The sequence below is a fragment of the Temnothorax longispinosus genome, chromosome 6 (genome assembly GCF_030848805.1).
Source record: "Temnothorax longispinosus isolate EJ_2023e chromosome 6, Tlon_JGU_v1, whole genome shotgun sequence".
NCBI classification, from domain to species: Eukaryota; Metazoa; Arthropoda; class Insecta; order Hymenoptera; family Formicidae; genus Temnothorax; species Temnothorax longispinosus.
Window position 1 is genome coordinate 9,022,241 of NC_092363.1, and position 17,509 is coordinate 9,039,749.

General features: G+C 31.1%; 1 protein-coding gene across 1 annotated transcript in view; it reads right to left on the minus strand.

Moving 5' to 3' along the window:
- Positions 1–6,953, minus strand: part of LOC139814871 (uncharacterized) — a 10,494-nt gene extending 3,541 nt beyond the window's left edge. Inside the window, exons 1-2 of the mRNA XM_071781370.1 lie at positions 6,878–6,953; positions 2,932–3,266 (exon numbers count right to left, since the gene is read on the minus strand). Coding sequence (XP_071637471.1) covers positions 2,932–3,266; positions 6,878–6,953 — 411 coding nt within the window. The remainder of the gene's footprint in view (positions 1–2,931; positions 3,267–6,877) is intronic.
- Positions 6,954–17,509: the final 10,556 nt, after the last annotated feature.

Here is a 17,509-nt window from a genome sequence, read left to right on the forward strand (position 1 = left end):
ATGTTTAACAAATATTTACTTAAATGACAGAAATCGTTAGCTTGGTATCAGAAAATATTTGTTCAAACCAAAAAATACATTACTTTAATATCGATAAATATGTTTAACAAATATTTACTTTTTCTAAGAAAATATTTGCTTAAATCAAAGATATATTTCTTTGTGATCAGTAAACAAATATTTAATGACCACAGAAACCATTCGTTCGAAATTAAAAAATATTTACTTAATCTAAGATCATTTTTGCTTAAATCAAAGTGTTAGCATTTTAAAATTATCAATATACTGTCGCCGGAAGCAAGAATGTCCGTAACTACAATTTAATTTTTATGATAATATTCATGTAAAGTTCAGAAGTTTATCATTTACCGAAATGAAGTTCGTTTTCAATTTAAGTCTTAAACGTATAGACGTATATGATCAAAATATATAGATTTTATGGAAAATTTATTGAAAATTTATGGAAAATATAAATATAATTTGGTTAATATTTATTTGATTTAAGAAATGCAGATCTTGAGGCAAGATCTGATTGTCTTGAATTAACGAAATATTTACTATAAGTAAGTAACAATTCATTGCATTTTAATTCATGATTTTTCATTTTCTAGGAAATATTTATTTGTTCCAAAGAAAAATTGTATCTTGATTCAAATAAATATTTCTTTAGTACTATTAAACGAAATCATTTACTTGAATCAAGTCAAATCATAAGAGCCGTTATTGTTTTCATACAAGGGATTTTGTACAATTGTGAGACGGTTTGCATGAATTTTTGGAAGCCTTCTTTTTCCACCGTAGAGAATGGTACGTAAGTTATCCTTTGCGATCATATATAAGAGTTTATTAGTAATATCAGAAGCCTTCGATCCCCCGTCTAGAAGAGAAATAGAAGAGAAACGTAGTTTGCTTTGATATTTAGAATCAAACGCAACTAATTAAAAGGTGAGATTAAAATTAAAGTGTATTGCAAAAAAAATAGCCTCTATGGTGAATATACGCTTAGATAAGTAGAATAAAAATAAAAATGTCTATGGGTGTTTCTACGTAAATAGCGTTTTTTTAGATTGCAAATCTCTCAATTTCAAACATACCTAAAAAAAATTTTTTTTTCCTGTTTTTGAGTGAATATAGAAGCAGAAACATACCCTGAAAGCCAGCGTACTACAACATCAAAAACCTGAAAATAATGGCTTATTCATCAGTGATCTGGTAAAGTGCGGTAATAAGTCGACTTTGCATGTCTAGTAAAATATTGAATTACCTCAACAATGAGTGATTTTGAGAGGAAATGTCAAAAAAATTCCTAAAATTACTTATTCCCGAGATAAATTCACAATTAGCAAAAAAATTCAATTTGATAAATGCCGGTTTACCATTTTTGACACATTTTCTAGAGCAACTCCACATCGTGGAGTCGCTTTTTTAACCATCTGTAAATATAAAAATCATTTTATTTCAACGTTTTTTACCGTGTTTGATTTTATTTCAACGTCAAACCCATGAATGACCAGGTGAATGACATGCCAGTAGACTGACATTTCATGGTTGAATTAATCTCACTTTCTCCTGAATTGACGTAAACCAATTTCCATTAAAAATCAAGTTTAGCCTACCGAATATCATCAGAATTTTACCACTAAAAGGAAAAATTTACTGTGATATAATAAAAAAAGATGTGCCAGGCAAATGACGCGTAATTTTATGACATACCTTTTCTCAAGTGAAATACACGATTACGATTGTATCACGCTCAAAACAACCAACCACCAACAATGTAAACAACACACCTGATGTCCAATTCTTGAAATCTCCACACCAGACTCCCATTGAATCGATGCAACATAGCGGAACCGTGGTAAAATTCAAAATGTGCAATTTTACTCCATATGTCCGGACCAAGTTTGAAGCCGGTTTTTTCGGTTCCAAAGGGAGATTTATGTTTAATAATGATGTTAAAATCTTAGTTCTATATTATGATTGAATGAACATGGGAAATTTTTAATTGAGTTTGCAATTGGAGGGAGTAAGTGTAACTGGAATAGAGAATTTTCGACAATGGACAGGCCAGGTAACTGACATTTTTAGGAGTTTCTGCATGTTTCCATTGGATAAGCCACTCCCCAATTAGCAGATTATTGTGCGATACTTCAAATACGATGCAGTAGTGAACTTTCACAACGCTTGCTTACCCTCCTCTCAATCATAAACATATAACAAGCTTGGACAGTAAAAAACGCTATTTACGTAGAAACACCCCTATATTTAATGTACCCAGTGAAAACAATCTAGTCAATGTTTCTGTACCATGAGTCGCAATGAAGCTTTAAAAGCCAAATAGTCTGTCAATGCTGTCTGTCTCAGGAAACTCCGGATCCCAAAAGCCTTAAAAAATTTATTATTTATATTATGTAACATAAAAAGTGATAATAAAATAAAATATTATACCGTCTGTTGTATTTGGTCGCTCATATTTGTATCGATGTCGCGAGCATTAATTCTTTCGTTTTTGTTCTTCTTCTTTCGATAATGACAAACTTTTATAATACTAAAAATGAAATATTATAATTACTTTTTTATGAGAAAAATATATTTACTTATTTATATTTATATTTATTTTATTTATATTTATATTTATTTTATTTACATATATTTATATTTTTTATTTATATTTATTTATTTATTTATATTTATTTATTTATATCCCATAACTATATTGTTAATATTGTTCTTACTTCTCTGCATTCCCAGCAATCCCAGCCGTTTAATTTTGCTCTGTCAGCTTTACATCGCATGTTAAGCTGATGCTCTGAAATGTCCTTTCTTAGAACATATGTTAACTTTATCTTTTAATTTATTTTCCATTTGACATAATGAAAAATCCAAACGTTTTACAGGAATTTTCCTCTTGAGTTTTAAACAATTTTTTACTTTAGATGCAACACTTCTTTGCATAGGACTGGCTTCTATCACTTCATCTTCATCACTATGCAATATATTAGCTGCCTTATGTTTATCTATACTTGAGGACATCATCTTTTCATTATTCTCGACTGTATAAGATGCAAGTCGAGATTGTCTCATCATCAGTCCCTTCTTTAGAGATGGTGTAATTTTTGTAAAGAGCATCGATGGACTTGGTTGTTTATTTTCGTCGGTATTTGTGTTCAATTTAATAGGACTAACATCATCTAACTCCAATAATGGAATACTGTCGCTTTCATCCTTCGACATCATTTCATCCTTTGTTTTACAAGGTGTATCAACTGTCATTTAAGATGAAAAAAATGGTTACAAAATCCCATATACATATACATATAACAATTAATCGATAAATTAAGGTATTCCTTTTACGGAGGAGCGTATTTTGTAGGCGCTTAAGCAGGGCCTCAGCAAACTCTTATATATTGCATTAAACTTATATAAAATCAAGTTATAATTGATTATTATGTTTAATTATAAGAAAAAAGTGAAAATATTATGTGTATTTAGAAATTTTTCATTTTTTGGTAAATTTTACTGTCAGAACAATATGGCAACGCTGCGCTTTTCAGGGCGCCGATTGTAAAATGTGAAGTTGATAACAAAAGTATCAATGTAAGTGTCAATTTCATTAATCAAAGAATATTGTGACATTTTCTTTTTATCAAAGAGAGATTTTATAATAATAATGAGTGATAAGAAATATAAACTATAACCTGTTATGTAAAATAAATTATTTATGCGTATCTATGTTTTACCTAACTGTTAATTTTTTTTTAATTAAAATTTTGATTTATATTTTTATATTTATATATTCATCTTTATCTTTATATTTATATTTTTATATTTGTATTTTTGTTTATATTTATATATTTTATTTATATTTTTTATGCGATAGATATATTTTTGGATTATTTTTCTTTTTTAAAACATAATAAATAGTTGATAATAAACCGTACGTGATGAACTGAAGTGTGACATGAGCGCACAGCTTGCAGCGTTGCCAAATAATTCCTTGAAAGTCGCCATTAAAAATATTCATCTATAAACCACAAAATACGTCCAAACCGGTCCGCGTACGTGCGAATTGTAATATGGCAATGGCAGTATGGCGAACGACGTAGGCGACGCTGGCGACGTAGGCATCAGATGCGTCGAAATAACTATTCGATATTCGGGATCTAGTATCGATACATATGGCACGCCGTTTTGCTATTTAATACTATCATAAAAATTCTACCAAATTAAATTGATACTCAAAGAAAAGAAATTATTTTATGTCCAGACATATTTATAATTCATCGAATTATTATTAAGCTATTACATAATTGAAAATGCAGAATTAAAATTATGTCTAGACAAAATATTAATTCTGAATTTATTTTATGTTGTGACATAAAATTTTTTCGGGAATTAAAATTATGCACATAATGGTAATTGCCGATTTTGTATTATGTACATAATTTTAATTCTAGAATTTGTATTATAAACATAATTTTAATTCTAGAATTTTTATGTACCTACATAATTTTAATTCTTGAATTTCAATTATGTACATAATTTTAATTCCCGAATTTTTATGCACATAATTTTAATTTTTGAATTTTTATGTACCTACATAATTTTAATTATTAAATTTCTATTATGTACATAATTTTAATTCTTGAATTTCCATTATGTACATAATTTTAATTCTTGAATTTTTATGTACATAATGGAATCAAGAATTAAAATTATGTACATAATAAAAATTCAAGAATTAAAATTATGTACATAATAAAAATTCATTATGTTATGACATAATAAAAATGGTTCCGAAAAACTATCTACTTCAGTTTAAATCAATTACAGAATTTTTATTTTAGATTAAAAAATCTTATTAATAAATAGCAAAACGGCGTGCCATAGATACATGTAAATATCGTTGGCTGATTATCGATATTTTATACCGATATTTTAGCTACAAAGTATCGATATTCGCAATCTTGATACAGTATCGCACATCCCTAAGCGACGACGATGACGACGAATCGCGGTCCCGTCGGCACCAAAGTGCCGCAAACGTCACCGGTCATGGTAACAAATATTTACTTTTTCTAAGAAAATATTTGCTCAAATCAAAGATATATTTCTTTGTGATCAGTAAACAAATATTTAATGACCACAGAAACCATTCGTTCAAAATTAAAAAATATTTACTTAATCTAAGATCATTTTTGCTTAAATCAAAGTGTTAGCATTTTAAAATTATCAGTATACTGTCGCCGGAAGCAAGAATGTCCGTAACTACAATTTAATTTTTATGATAATATTCATGTAAAGTTCAGAAGTTTATCATTTACCGAAATCAAGTTCGTTTTCAATTTAAGTCTTAAACGTATATGATCAAAATATATAGATTTTATGGAAAATTTATTGAAAATTTATGGAAAATATAAACATAATTTGGTTAATATTTATTTGATTTAAGAAATGCAGATCTTGAGGCAAGATCTGATTGTCTTGAATCAACGAAATATTTACTATAAGTAAGTAACAATTCATTGCATTTCAATTCATGATTTTTCATTTTCTAGAAAATATTTATTTGTTCCAAAGAAAAATTGTATCTTGATTCAAATAAATAATTTTTTAGTACTATTGAACGAAATCATTTACTTGAATCAAGTCAAATTTCGTTAATTGTAATAAATTTTTTTTCAGTGCAATAGGAACAGGAAATAACCAAAAAAATCGTTAATTACAACCTAAAAAATTCGAATGCTATGATTGGTTGGCAACAGGCAATAGGCACAGAATTTCCAACGTGACGGAAACTCTGTGTCTATTGCCTGTTTTTTTTAGCATGCCCGCTCATATTGCTACATTTCGTCGGTATGACAGGCTTCCTCTTAACCCCTTAAGTCCCGCCGTCGACCGGGTATGACGCGCGCGGCGGGCGGCTCGCCGTTTCGCAGCGACGACGATGACGACGAATCGCGGTCCCGTCGGCGCAAACGTCACCGGTCATGGTAGCCCGCCGCGCCGGCACGATCGTGGCCGCGCCGAAACACCGTGGAGTCACGCACAACACGCACCTCGCCGCGGGGGCATATATGTTAATTTGACATATTATCACGCCGCGTACGCGTGATCTCAGCGCGCAAACATTATGAGAAAGTAATACATTTTCTGTTCGTACTTAAAGAATTTGAAAAACTGATGTCATCTTTTTATATTGCGAGTCATTAAAATTAAGAAAATTTAATATAAGATTGCTTTCTTAACTTAATTAGGTTTTCTCATAGAAAATGCTTTGCGTGTACGAAAACATTATCCGCAATTGCGAATAGATACCATCAGCATCCGATGCGGACAGATAGAAACAGATAGGTACCGATTGAGAAGTAAAAGAAAATATGGTATATAAGATAAGATCCTATCTGTATCTATAATGCGATTTTTATACAGATAGGATCCTATCTTACATAACATATTTTCTTTCACCTCTCAATCGGTACCTATCTGTTTCTATCTGTCCGCATCGGATGCTGATGGTATCTATTCGCAATTGCGGATAATGTTTTCGTACACGCAAAGCATTTTCTATGAGAAAACCTAAGTTAAGAAAGCAATCTTATATTAGATTTTCTTAATTTTAATGACTCGTAATATAAAAAGATGACACCAGTTTTTTCAAATTCTTTAAGTACGAACCTATCTGTTTCTATCTGTCCGTATCGGAGTCTGACGATATCTGTTCGCAATTGAGGATAATGTTTGCGTACACGTGAGAGTGAGACGACGATAGAGCAAGAAAGCGAGAGAGCAAGAAAAACTACAGAGCGCGAGATCGTGCGCGCGCGAGAGAGAGAAAGTAGAGAAAGCAAATAATGAGATGTAAAAAGATGCTTACCTTTTTCTAATTTCGCAGCGACGACGACGAATCGCGATTCCGTCGGCGCCAGAGTGCCGCAAACTTCGCCGGCCATGCGGTAGCCCACCGTGGAGTCACACACAATACGCGCACCTCACACACACACTTATTTTACTTTTTCCTGAACTGAGAAACTGCGCTTTAAACTTTAACTGGATATATATTTTTTTTGTCACCGGACGGCATACGCGAAAAATCCGACAGTCTAATAAATAAAATATTGCTTAGCAACAGCACATAAAAACAGACTAGCGTATAATGTTCGGATACTCACCGATACATGCAGATAGAAAGTACTTTTGCAAATACGAATACTGCCATATAGCAACCAATAGCAATCGATTAAGATTATGAGCACAAGCGCTGAATTCGTTCGAAATACATTGCTCTTTAGCATCTTATCAAGTAGATAATTATGAGAAAAACGAATAAACACAAGACAAGATATCTTTTCACTCAATCGGAATTATCTCATAGATTCCAATAAAAAGAAATCATTAGATCATCCTATTGAATACAATGAATAGTATACTTAGAGAATGCATATAAAATCTAATAAGAACAATTTGTTACAAAATGACATGTTAAAGTCAAAATTCGTATCAGCAAATGCTTTTAATAACATCTAAAGGTATATCATCATAAACGTATCAGAAATGACCGATATATCCAACGTCATACTTAAAAATCTCAAAATTTGAAAATCCCGATAGAATCTTATAAATATTTTATATTGTGTCTGCAATGCCACATTAAATATCAACTAGTAAATGCCAATTGCTGCAGACCTATCTGGAAAATCTGCTTGATTCATATTAAAAGAGTAAATTTCTATCAGAAAACTGTGTGTTTTTGTCCTTGGATTGCCAGATTCACTTTTATAAAAAATTAGTCCTCTACATATCTGTATTTACTCATAAGACGATATAAAGTACTTTCATTATGGATAAGCTTTTGCCACTAAGATCTGATGGAAACAAATTGTGGACTTTTCGTATTAATGCGCATTCGCTTCCAAACAGTCAAGTATGTTCAAAACCTATCAATTTACAACATATGTAAATACGTATAGAAAAATATTCAAATAAAATCGATAACTGCATATAAGTATACACAGCTGTCGATCAGTGTGTCGATGCTGTTTGAATCCAATAAATCGTACATTCGTAAATCTTAATATAATCCATCATGCACATGAAAACAATAGAATCGGATACATTCCGTAACAGATTATCCTCATAGTGACCGCGTGCTCATAGATTCCGATAAATCCAAATCAATTGTCAAAGTCTCAATTTTGTTGTACTGATAAACCAGATGGAATCTGATAGACTTTCTATCGCTGTCTAGAAGTTTCTATCGGTCTTTTGCAACAGGGAATGCTTGTATGTTTCGCAGCCAACTTCAATCGTAATTTTTTAACTCCATGAAGGAGCTCACACGACTTATTAGGACAATCTGCTTCTTTATTAGATGCCTATTATGAAAAAGTAAAACTAAACATGAGAATCTAACTTATATATATATCATAAAAATAATAACCTTATATTTGGTGATTAATATAGAAGCTGTTGCAAATATAAACTATGTAAGATTTATATATACTAGGCTTAATTACAATATTAAGCCTAGATTTTGTAAATCTAGATACTGTAAATTATCTAGACTAAGGTATTGCTTACATATATTATAGTTTATAAAAACTATAATAAAAGTTATATATAGCTTAATGGACAAAATTCATATACACTAATTTTTTAATTGTATTAAAAGTATAAATTAATTCTATATAGCATATAATCAAATGGAACCAAATATGGATATATTATTAAAAAATATATTTAATTAGATTTCTTATTTTATATATAAAAATAATGTCACATGTATATTAAAAATACCTCAGGAGATTGCTGCTTGTCTGCGAGATATTCAGTAATACCTCTAATGCTGGGTCTACAATGCAAGTCGCAAAGTCGTGAGTCGCAAGAATTGACCAATCACAATTGAATTTGAGAAGAATAATCGACTGTGATTGCTCAATTCTTGCGACTCACGACTTTGCGACTCGCATTGTAGACCCAGCATAACACTTTGAAGAGTCGGATCGAGAAGTGCTCCGCGAACATGAGTTTCATGAATTGGAAATCGCTCTTTTATATTTTGTAAAATAGTTTCTTTAAGTTGTTTTACTACGAATGAATCGTATTCATTTACACACATACTACTTTTGAAAATATTAAAGAAGTAATTGATACAGCAGCATCTATTAACTCAGGTTTTCAAATTTGGTGGCGCAGGGGTCTACGAAACCACAGATTAAAGACAGATAGCCAATGGCCCCTCAAAAGTCGAGACCAGCATTTCCGTGCTTTGATTACCGACACACTTTGCCCCTTACCGACAGACTTTGCCCCTAGGATTGAGTCCGGACTAAATCACATTACAGACTTTGCCCCTGGTGCGAGTCTGGACTAAATATACCCGATTTTACCTACAGACTTTGCCCCTGGTGCGAATCCGGACTAATTTTGCAGTGATGCCAGATTTCAGCGGTGATGTCAGATGCTCGATGCTCGGTCAGCCGAGCCGGCGAGAATCGTGCTAGGCTTCTTGTTAATATCTCGGCGCTCGCGCGCGCGCGCACCTAGGTCTTGTCGCACTTATTAATTACTTACGATATTTATTGATATATATATATATATATATATATATATATATATATATATATATATATATATATATGAAGCCGAGACCAAGGATTAATGAACAATACTATTGTTATTATACAATAATAAAGAAAAATTATTTTGTAATTTAAAAATAATTTTTTATTTTTTTATGAGCAAATCGTTAACTTTCCTAAAGTTGTTAGAAAATATGCGAATAATTTTAATGATTGTCAAATAATTTTCCTAGTTTATATGTATTACATAAAAACTCATTTACCTAAAAAAAATAAAAATGCAAAAAAAGTTAGAAAAAAACCAGGATTCGAACTTGAGAACTTCATCATTCTAGCCGATCGTCTTACTCGCTCGTCCACGTTTACTATTAGAAAATTGCTTCTACCGGCTCGATAGATTACGCACATGGAAACTTTAAGAAATTTTATTTCATTAATTATTTGACATTGGCATAAGTTACTATGTCTTGTAAAATACATATAGTAAAATTAAAGGACAAATTTTTGCAATCACAGCAGTTATGTGTATTTCACTTTTACGAATAGATTACGTAGATATTGTTGATCAACGGAAACCGCGAGAAGGTGATGGTCTCTTTCGTCATGAGATAATGTAAAAAATTTGTTTTTTTTAACATTGCAATAATTTTAATATGTATAAATTAAAAAATATATAAGTAGATAAAGCTCGTATGTCTCAGATAAAACAAGAGCCAATAACCGAACAACATGATTCTAAATAATATAGTTTAATATTCCGTCAAAATAACTGGGACGTTTCGTGCTTTACAGAGACTTTTTCAATCAATAAAATAAATCCCTCTAATTAACTTTAATACATTATCATAATAATCCCGTTACATAAAAAATCCGTCGAGAGATAAAATAAATTAAAAGAAAGTTTAACATCATAAAATTAACATTAATTAATAATTATAGCATTTTTATTATAGAATTTATCCTCTCTATTGATTTAAATCATAGCGGTCGTTTTTACTTTCTTAATATTAATAATTATAGTATACAAATTACATGGAGTTATTAAGAAGCCACATCAAGTTAAAAGCCCAAAAAACCGATTAACAAATAGTCGAAATGTATGCGTGGTCAAACTATAAATTTAATTAGAGAGTTGTTAACAATTTTTAAAAACTTAAAAAATAATTATTTGTTTAATGGCGAGATAAATCGTGTTAGAAGGCTGAAAAATGTGGAGCGAACGGCCTTAACCCTCCGAGAACACAAAGGGTCAATTTGACTCTGTTTTTTTTTTGCCAAAAAAATTTTTAGCCAAAAATATTAAAAATAAAAAAAATAAAAAAAATTTTTTTTTAAAGAAACTTTTTTCAAGAGAACATTCTGGGTTAATCTGACCTTACACACACTTTGATCGTCCACCATTTTAAATTGACGAGTGCGATCAGAGTTGTGTAGGGTCAGATTGATCCTGAGTGTTCTCCGTGATTGAAAAAATAGGTGTGTTCTCGGAGGGTTAATCATTGCGTGTCAAAAAATTTTCCGAAGTCAAGCTGTGTAATAATAGTCTAGTAGTAAAAAATCTATAAATTAAGTAAAAATCGAATTCTTTAAAATTGTGACATAAAAAAGTAGTAATTCTCAACAAAAAGTAGACTTATAGTCTTATAAACTCGAATTAGCATCAGCTAAATTCTCAAATTAACGAAGGCTCCTATGCTTCAATTCCAAAAAGCGACTGAACGAGCAAGGATTCAGTTTTATTATTTTTCAACAGTATAATTTAATTTTTCTTATATTTCACAGTATTTACATTAAATTTCATAAAGAAAATTATGATTTATTTTGAAATATATTCAGTAATTTTTCAATAACTTTCATTTCATTTATCATCAATTTCATAGTACTTTCAGCAAAATATTTTCATCTGGGTCAATTGAGACAGAATTTCAGTAAAATTCCATTATATTCAGTAAAATATTTCCATCAGGGTAATAATAATAGTAATAGGATTCTAAGATTTAAAATCAATTTAATATAAGAACGCCATCAAGTCCGAGCTAGGATCTAAGTAGCAAATAATTTCCGTGTAAATTTCCAATACTATTTTCAACTAAACTGCGCGCCAACGAATTGTCGGTCTTGCGAAACACAGCTTCTTCGTTAGAACCGTAAATTGACTTAAATAAATCGCAAATCGATTTAATTTTTGATGCTGATACAAATCGTATCTAACATTTTCCTTCCCCCGAATATTACTGTAAAGAATTTATTGCGAAAAATATTATCTCAGTCAGGGTTTTTTCGCAATAAATTCTTTACAGTAATATTCGGGGGAAGGGGGATGTTAGATACGATTTGTATCAGCATAAAAAATTAAATCGATTTGCGATTTATTTAAGTCAATTTACTGTTCTAACGAAGAAGCTGTGTTTCAAGACCGACAATTCGTTGGCGCGCAGTTTAGTTGGAAATAGTATTGGAAATTCACACGAAAATTATTTGCTACTTAGATCCTAGCTCGGACTTGATGGCGTTCTTATATTAAATTGATTTAAATCGCCGCAGTGACTACTGTCAAAATGCATTCTGCGCTTAGCGCTGTTTATAATGTGCAAATAAAATATACGCTCGCTCATCTATCTGCATTAGTGTCATCTTGTGCACTGTGTTACAAGAATTCGTGCAAATGGAGTAAATTGCTACTTATATGTGCACATGGGTGCATTTATATATCTTACCGTTTAATATTAGAGTACAAAATATCTATTCTCTAATGGATAGATATGATTGCAACCCGTCTGTAATACAGCAGCGTGTTTATAATCCAGTAAGTAAATTAATAGCAAATTGTTGCCAATTTGGCATTAACCTCACTTACAAAGAACTTTGCTCATTTTTATAAAGGTTTTAGGCCCCTCGCGTACACTCTTAAGCATGTGTCGCCAAAAATTGGAGGTACATGTTAAAATTTTGTCCCTACGTAATTACGAGGGACATAAGTCACTCTTAAGCATGTGTCGCCAAAAATTGGAGGTACATGGTACCTCGAAGTTAGGAAGTACGTTATGGGCAACGAATATTCACCCGACAAAAAAATTATTTATTTCGAAATTTTATTATTATTTTTTAACTAAATTTGTTTCTTAAGATGCAGTCTATGATTATAAATATTTTTTTGTATTTGAAAAACACACTTACCTTGGTGGGATTTGAACTCGGGACCTCTGCATCGTGAGCCAACTGCCTTACGTGGTCGACTACTTCTTAATTTGAAGTAAACGTTATATATAGTCTACATATGTCATACCAGCGCAAATATATAATTTTTCAAAAATTATCTTAAGAAACAAATTCAGTTTAAAAAGAGTAATAAAGTTTCGAATTGGATATATGATATAATATTGCCCGCTGCTATTCGCGAATGTCTTTCGTTCAACAAATGTCGCGATCATGCCATGGTTGGCTACGTATACGAGGTATGTACGTATGTAGGAGGTATATACGGAAACCCCCCTAAAAAACTGTACCTCCTAAAACTGTACCTCCTATGACACGTCCGTGCACGCGTCCGCGTCGAGTGCTTCGCGAATGTCTTTTGTACGAGGTACATATGTAGGAGGTACACATTTGTACGAGGTACATATGTACGTACGAGGTACGTATGTACGGGGTACATACGGGAAGCCCCCTAAAAAACTGTACCTCCTAAAACTGTATCTCCTAAAAAATTGTACCGTGAATTTATAAGTGCGGTACCTCCAATCGGTACCTCCTTCTTTATCAGTACCTCGTGTATTCCGTACCTCGTGCTACTGTACCGGGAAAAGTATCTCCTAGCAGCATGTAACTCCAAATGTCATTTCCATTTAGAAATTAGTACCTTGAATTTGGAGATACTACGCGGTACATGCTTAAGAGTGTATAGTAACGAGACTTAAAATGAAAGATTATTGTTAGATGATGAAATATTTCTGTATAAACATAATCCTTTATTGTAAGTTAATACCGATCAGAGATACACTCTTTGAAAAATTAGAAAAATGTACGAAATGGCTTTGTTTTATTCGATTTTTCGACGTCCTAGGCATCTCCCTGTGATGACGGATAATAAACTACTTGAATATATCAATTGAAGTACTTTATACAAATAAATTTGTTACTATACTGATCCAGCTAATTGCAAGTTTCTGGATGTGAGTCAGGGATATTCAAAATAATTGATTGTAGAATATTCTGATCCTCTAACAATAATTTTTTATTTTAGCAAAGTCTCGTTGTTATAGACGCGAGGGTTCTAAAATAGACAGGGTTCTTTGTGGCAAATCCAATTATCAATAAAGTGAAACGTGATATAAAATAATGTAAAATCTCATAAAGTGAGAGAATGTAAATGTAATGTTTTATTATAAAACAATAAATATTTTAAAATTGAAAAATCTTCCTATACTTATCTTCCCGATAAATCATGTAATGGTCATCACCTGCGATGATGTTTAAAACTTCCAAAGAACTTTGTTCCCAATTGCAAATAACACTTAATATAATACTAAAAAGCAACGTACATTAAAATATGTTTAACGCATTACAAAATTTTTTTGCTTTTTTACTTAACTTTTGCATATACTTACAATAGATTGGGCAGTAAAAATAATCAATAACTCAATAACATAAATGTTTTATTGTTTATAGATCTTCACAAGTTCGAATTCCATTTCAACGATGACAAAATCTAGTTTCCTGTTCATATTTTTTATTGTTTCTATCGTATATCGACTGATATCTTTCGGGAGATCGTATCTCAAAAACTGTCACTTTACAGGATTCGTAAATTTTTGTTTCGTTGATAAGCAACAAACAAGATAGTTCGATCATCGCTTTACTGTTCAAAAGTATAGTGATTTGGAATTAAAATACATCTTTATTGTTTAATTTGATATTATTCGTGGGAAACAAACGCAAAAACGCAATTTTTATAGATATAATACGACGCACTTCAAAATTGTAATCAAATGAACAAGATACGACATATTTATTTTTAAATAACATTTATTATTGTCCATTTAAAAATAAATATGTCGTATCTTGTTTATTTGATTATAATTTTGAAATGCAAATTTGTCGTATCTAAAAATACGAGAAAATACGAGAAAATTTCGACAACTATAATTCATTTTTGTTAATCTATTTTAAGATAGGATGTAGACACTTAGCTTCGGGGTTGCCTGACCGAGCGTTTAAGTCGTTCTCCGGAAAATTGATTTTCTCTAGATTTTTTTAAAACTGGAATATACGTTAATTTTTAGATGTGCTTTATACGATAGTATAAATTTCAATACCTCTTGCGGTATTATTTAATAAACATCGAGATACTGAGTTTCAAAATTTCAACTTTTAACATGTAATTCCTATTCCGAACTATTGTAAAATAAGAGACATTATAATAAATTGTGAAAAAAGTTTTCTCTAAATGTTTTTGAAAAATTAGTATATGATGCTCTATAAAAATAGAATAAATAATTGCACGCGATTTGATGAATTTTTCGCTCGGTTCAGAGTGATAGAAGAGAAGAAGCGTCAGTTACTTGGCAACGCCGCATGAGTTCTTATACGCGTGAAGTTAACTTCTTACTTTTTATAGATGTTATTATATAATATTTTGTATACATATAAACATCTTTTAAGCACGAATACAAGTTGAGCACGACTGGAGCCGGAGAACGTCCTTAAGGGGATCCTGCAGTGACTGGCGAACTTCCTCGATGTCGATAATGTCAACCTTTCTAATTTTGTTTTCCCTATATCTGTCTTTGTCTAACGAAATGACATCTGTCCTTTTTTCGACTGCTCGCCATCTTACGCAAGATCCGGCAACTACTGTTGCTGCTCTTCTTGTCATCCTGCATCCGTATTTGCATCACTAAAATAATTATTAGATGGATCTTTTTTTGTACGCATTGAATCTTACTTCTACTTACACGATATTATTCCTACATGTTTTCCCAAGGGTGGATGATAAACTTTATGTACGTATAAACTGTAAAATTTTTGTTTTAAGCAAATATTGTCGTCAGGTGACAGCTGTGTATGTGCCCCAATAAGTAATATTTTTAATTTTTGGTGCTTTTAATATAAAATCGCGTTTTCCACCCTAGATTTTTGTGCGGACTTTAATTCTAGACCAAAAACTTGCAATTCTGTAAAGCCAATTAAAAGATCCATTGATTAACGATAATGTCGGTAATCATACGGCTGCAGGATCCCTTAAGCAGAAAAATCGAAAATTGTGTAAAATCGATCTCGAATTATGTAAAAGATACGACCTCCCGAAAGATATCAGTCGATATATGTGAAAAATATATTTCTTGATTAAATTAATAAATTAAAATTTAAGAAATTAATAATAAAATAGAAATTAATTTTATAAACTGAAATTTAAAATATTAGATATTAATTAAAATTTAAAGAAAAATAAAAATTATAGTCAATAATTTTATAAACTATAAATTAAAAATATTTCCGTAACATTCTTTGCAGTGTGTGTGGAGATGGGTATAGTATCGGTATTGTTAAATTGATTATATCATTTTAATTATGTGATTGTACGTTTCAGTTTCAGACTGCGTTTCAAGATTGAAAGTACGGCGCGTGTAATTGACGAAGCGAAAGAATATACTTTTAAAATTCACACGAAAAATTGTTACTATATAGGTGAACAAAATTCAGCCTGACCGTATTTGGCAGTTTAATTTGATGAAAATATTAATTTTATGAAATTACCAGGAAAATTATATAAAAGTTTATTTTTGAAATTTTAATTAATATACAAACATGAAACTTTCCTACACGACGGTATAAATAATAAATATAATTAATTGAATAAGTTTATTAAAGAAGCATCGCGAATTAAAATATTTATCCTTTATTTGTTCTTAAAAGAAATTTCTCATGTCATTTATGATTAAAAATATATAATTGATGCATGATTATTAATGCCGAGATTAACACAGAATCCTATTGCGTCAAGAAGTTGCAACTATAATACATATACCATTCAGAATTTATGAATTATTTTTTAATTATGTATTTAAAGTTAAGGGTTTTTTTTAAATATTAATCGCAATATTAATCGGATGGCAAAGTTAATTAAAAATAGCGAATATTAAAAATAAAAATGATACAATTTTTACTTTTGACATCCGGCCGCTATATGGCTCCGACATTTTTAATTTATCAACTGAATTTAACATCAGATTAATATTTAGCAACCTAAAAAACTCTTAAATTTGAATAACAAAAAATTTCATAGTTTCTTAATTAATCGTCTATGCGTAAGTCGCAACTTTGATGCAATAGACTCTATGTTAATCATCAATATCTTTTTAACTACAATTGACATAACAAATTTCTTTTAAGGGCTGAAAGTCCTAACAATTAATTAACAAACTTAATTTTGATTGCAAAATATAACTTGTCTAACACGTCACGCGGAGTTCTCGGCTTAGGGATCAGTGCTCTGATTCTACAACTATTAACAACAATTCGTTATCATTATATTGTCGTTGCGCAGCTTTTTTATCATATATATATTATATCTGCACAGCGATAATATAACAATGATAACGAAACTGTAGTTATAAGAGTTACAGCGACTTCGTCCGAAAATGACCTGCTTTATCAAGAACGTAGTTACTGCATTGGCCGCTTCACGGTATGGCGCTGAAACCAGTGAGAAATGCTGGTCTCGTCTCAACCCGGACCTTTGGCTATCTGTCTATTAATCTGTGACGAAACGCTACGCTATAGAGTACACTAGAGTACACTACTGCTGTTCATGGACTGTCATGGAGCTCGCATTCGCTAGCGCTATCATGGCTCCATGAACGGAGTTAATAGTGTTAGCGTTGGTAGCGCGGTAGCGAGCTCCCCGAACGCACCCAATGTCGCTGTCG